Below are 5,013 nucleotides of genomic sequence, written 5' to 3'. Positions count from 1 at the left end.
TTTATTTAATATTACTTTTATTTTTTCTTCGCATTGGACATTATGTAGTGGTAATGTATTGCCAATACGGAGGATTCTTATAAAATTAATTTTATTAAACCTTCCTACATATTTTTAAAAAGAATTTAATAGACAAAATTTTAATAATTTTAAATATTAAAAATTAGCATAGAAGATATTGTAATCCAAAAAATAGGTTATTGCAGTTATGTCATTTCCTTATGAGTTCTTTCGTTTAATATTTTAGGGCAATTTGATATATTAATATTGTATTTATACTTTTATAATAATATAAGCTCTCATTTTTCTTAATGGATTTGGACAATATAATACATTCTCAAATTAAATTAGTAATAGGACATTATAATACGTTTTTAAATTAAACTGGTAATAGGATTTTTTTATGTATTAGACAACCCGAAAATAATTATACTAATAGGATTCTTAAAGTTAGTCATGTAGGATTCCTAACATGTAGTATTATGTCCTAAAACTTATAGGATTATAAGGCTAATATCTAGAATTCTGGTTAATATCCTTTTATTATGAGCTATTATGCTTAAAATTATAAGGTTATTTTTGTAAAACCGACATTGTATTCATGCTTTTATAATAATATAGATTATTGGTTATTAGCGTTTGAGGAATTTTTTGCTAACGAAAGGCCCATTTCTCACTCTCTATTACTCGATTAATACAGGAGTTAGATTAATACTTGATGTGTTACTGTAATTTATTCTTTAAAAGTATGCTCACAATAAAATTATCTTGAGTTTGCATCGTTATCTTCATTATAATGTGGTTAGTTATCCTCTGTTGCATGAGTCATTTTTTAGTCATCATAAACAACTTCCCTTAGATAAAGTATATGCTCACATAAGCTTGTTTTCCCTAAACATTGCGAGACCCTTATTATCAGTAACGAAAATAGATGGTAAGGATTGATACAACTGACCCAATTACTTTGAGATTGAGGCGTAATAATAGTTGTTTATATTTTTGCTACAAAGAGATAAGAGGTTGATAATTGAAAATCTGCTACTTCTACGAAGACACAATCAGAGAAAAGAAAAGACTTTCATTTTATTATAGTTCTCAGGCCATTAATGCACAAGCTTTGATGCAGTAAATTGCATGTTTGGAGTTGTGAGGAAACTCTACAATGGAGACATTCAAACTACTTAACACCACCTGTGAAAGCTAGAACGGTCTGTATAGCTGTGAGTATGAGGAGTATGACGGCTCCCACAGTTGAAGCTCCCGCCCAAGGACTGTTAAAATAATTGTGCCTCAAACTTGCCTTCATTCGGTTCCATGGTTTTTCACAATGTTGAACTAACATCAAGTATTCTTGTTTGTAATAGAAGTCATAAGAAATGGCAACCCCTTCCCCAATTTTGTTAAAAAGGCTAGCCACTCTTTTGTCCTCTCCTATCTCGTTCTTGATGATTCCTTTCTGGCGAAGCAAACTCACATCTTTGTCCGAGTCGATAAGATAATCCATAAAAATGGAAAAATCACTGAAATATCTAGGATGTACATCAGATGATTGTTGTTCGTATGCTATAAGATTTCTCAGGATCGTCTCTGTACAGTCAAAGACTTCAAAACAAGGAATTGTCATCACTCCATTCTCAAATTTAATGTCAAATAAACTTGTGTTATCTCCAAGGTCGTGATCTTCCTCCAATCTTCTATAGATTTTTCCAATTTTTGAAAATGTAACTCCAGCTTCGCGAAGCTCTGTTGCATTCGGCATGTTAGCATCCCATGTTTGGTGGTCCTTATCATTTGGCATATTTTTCAATCTAACCATTTCTAAAGGATTCCAACATAAGCTTTTCCTGCAATGTTCCATTTCCAAACCAGGGCTTTCAAGAGTAAGACTAGTTTTCTTCTCCAAAGGGTGACATGACATATGTACTAGTTGAAGTAAATGTTTAATGTTTTTGGCATCACTTTCAATCTCAAGAATGGATGCAGGACTCATCTTCAAGAAGGAAGAATTAAAGGTCTCTTTCACCAATTTTATGAATGATACTATTGGATCCAGTGGCGAAGGGAGTTCGGGTGAATACGCTTCCGCCCCCCTAAATCCGCCCTGATTGGATCCATTGTCATGTTGTGAAGCTTAGTGAGGACAAAGAAAGGAAGTTGGTTTTCTAATAATAACAAATCTCGATGTACTTGACCATCTATGCAACTGTAGGGGATAATAATATCTTCTTCTGTTGGCTTCCTTCCACAGCGCTCTCGAATAAACTCAACTATAAAACAACCATCAACCAACAACATTTTCAAAAATTGACCAGTATTGTTTTCACTATAAATATCCTCTATATCATCATAACACTTTAGTGCCTCATCCTTAAATTTCTCCAATTCACTAATGCAAGTTTTCACATCAAGCCCTACTTTTCTCCTAAGAAACCGTTGTAGGTAACGCAATTTATAATTCTCCATTGAGCGTAGTTGTGAATTCTTCTTATGGTAAGGACCAATAGAGACCAACATTGGCTTATAAGCATTTGGATTTGATTCACTTAGCCCCACACTTACTTTGAATATGGTACAAGATTTGGTAGATGAATGGTACAAATCTAAATATATTTCATCAAGAATTTGATTTGTCTCTATTAATTGATCCACATTCCTCCCTTCTTCTATCTGAAATTAATGGAAAAGAGTCATAAGAGTTTCAAGCTAAATTACAAAAGTTTGAGGTTAAAACTGCGTGAAAAGGAAGTGTGGGGCTAAGTGAATCAAATCCAAATGCTTATAAGCCAATGTCGGTTTGACGAAAACACAACAAAACAAAAAGGGCAGTCTGGTGCACAAGGCATTTCATGTTCACACAGGGTTCAGGGAAGGGCCACACCCTAAGGAGTGTGATCATTGTGATGTAGACAATCTACCATAATACCAACCTTAATGACTGTTTTTATGGCTCGAACCCGTGGCATATAAATCATATAAAGACAATTTTAGCGTTGCTCTAAGGTTCCCCTCCACAAAAATAAAATAAGATGAAAAGGTAATGCTTGTACATGTTGAGGGAGAGAGGTGGGGAGATACCTCATGTTCCGTAGTTTGATGAAGCAGTGGAGTTCGACAATTTATTGGGGTAATCTCAATAGTGTGTGCCATCCCTCTTAAATAGCTTTCTTGAACTGTAATTCCTATAAATAAATAAAAACAGACCGGGTTAAAATGGTATGGTATCAAATTCTTTTTAATTTTCTAGACATAGATGGCTATTATTATTAATAATCAAATGACTTGCCATAACCTGTTAGAAATTTTAATTCTTAGATTGAAAGAGCTAAATGGTTCGATAAAAAAAATAAAAACATCAGGAAGGGTACATTAATTTTAATCAGTTGAAAACACATACCTCTATTATCCATATCTGAAACTTTATGTACGTTGTCTTTTTATATCATCCCAAATTAATGGAAATTTGAGGGAGTATTAGACTTTTCTACTCTTTAAGAAAATGTTGTGTGATTAAATTAAAATTATAAAAATTGAGTACGGGCAAGTTTCTAAGAGAAAGTTATCGGGGAAAGTAATTTTACAATCAAGTGGGAAAAACATATTTGGCCACCGCCCTTAGCTATTCTGATCATGAATGTGCGTGTGGTGCCATTTAATTTTCCTTTTTTCTTTGTTGTAATTAGGCCACAAGCCAATAAAAACTGCCATATGTATGTTACAGAATGGGGTATTTGTCGGTCAATACGGTATTTGAATATTTAGTTCGATATTTTTGGTATTTGATTTTTTTAAATGCTATACCAATATTATATTTAATTAATTTGATATGATTCGACTTTTCTCTTTCGGCTACGGTTAGTTTAACCTGAATATTAATTAATGCATAAAGCCTCGAGAAACTAAAAGCACAAACATTTTCAATAAGGTGGATGATGTATAAAAAATTTAAAGTTGTAACCGCATTTTCGAAAGAACACACAATCTAACGATTAGTAAGAGTCTTAAATCTAAAACAAAATTATGAGACAAAATATATCCATTAAGGGCTTGTTTGGCCAAGCCGCCGAAAGTAACTTATTTTAAAAAATATTTTTAATCGAAATTGCTTGTCAAAAGGGTGATTTGAAAGAGTAGCTATTTATGTTTGGATAAATTATTGGAGAAGTACTTTCGTTAGTTAATGGTTTGGCCAATATTTTTGAAAAGTGCTTTTAATCGTCAAATTATGAAAAAGGAAGTTACTACTAGTTAATTTGGTAAAGATGAATTTTTTATTTGGCTAATCTTGTTCTAAAAGAAATTAAAAATACTTATTTTTGGAGAAGCTACTTTTTTAGCTTCCACTTAAAAACTAAAATATATTTTTTATTACTACTCAAAAACACTTATTTATTCGCCATAAACTTGGCCAACACTTTCATTGTGTAAAGTAAGTGCTTTTTAAAAATAATTTAAAAAATACTTTTGACCAATTAGAAACTTGACCAAAGAATATAATTTATTTATATATGTTTAGTATAGAACGAGAAAATTGCAAAAAATGACCTTTTTGGTTTGGCTGTTTCTTCTTTCGTTGGTTTGATCTCTTGCTTCTCCTGAACGATGAGAGCTGGCCTGCAAAGTTATAAGAGGAATCAAATCAAATATTCATATTATATAATACAGATAATCGAAAATATCTGATAGGTAGCCTTGTTTTGACCTTTCAACACAAAATATTGTTGGCCAATGAGAGAAGATAATGAGAAATCCGTTGACTCCAAGTCAATGGTTATTTTCCTTGTTTGCGTCAATGGTCTACGATGATAGAAGCTGGTAGAGAATGAGAAAAGTCAATGATTATTTTCCTCATGTTATGAAAATAATTATTGTGGATGTCCATTTATTACCCCGCTATAAATAATTTTCCTGAAGAAGATTATCCATTTAGTACTCTGTTGAAGTTTATCTACAAGCAACTGATGCATGCAGGTTGCAAGCAGCTCAATGAAATGATTTGCAGCAGTTTCTTATTAA

General features: G+C 32.3%; 1 protein-coding gene across 1 annotated transcript; it reads right to left on the bottom strand.

Annotated features, from left to right (window-relative positions):
* Positions 1-1,061: 1,061 nt before the first annotated feature.
* Positions 1,062-4,677, bottom strand: LOC107764536 (UPF0481 protein At3g47200-like). Its single transcript, XM_016586278.2, has 4 exons — positions 4,543-4,677; positions 3,076-3,179; positions 2,079-2,667; positions 1,062-2,040 (listed from the first exon to the last, which is right to left on the bottom strand). The coding sequence occupies exons 2-4, from the start codon at positions 3,145-3,147 to the stop codon at positions 1,178-1,180; spliced, it is 1,524 nt and encodes a 507-aa protein (XP_016441764.1). The 5' UTR covers positions 3,148-3,179; positions 4,543-4,677; the 3' UTR covers positions 1,062-1,177.
* Positions 4,678-5,013: the final 336 nt, after the last annotated feature.

The sequence above is a fragment of the Nicotiana tabacum genome, chromosome 23 (genome assembly GCF_000715075.1).
Source record: "Nicotiana tabacum cultivar K326 chromosome 23, ASM71507v2, whole genome shotgun sequence".
Classification (NCBI taxonomy): Eukaryota; Viridiplantae; Streptophyta; class Magnoliopsida; order Solanales; family Solanaceae; genus Nicotiana; species Nicotiana tabacum.
This window is presented reverse-complemented; position numbering and strand designations above follow the sequence as displayed.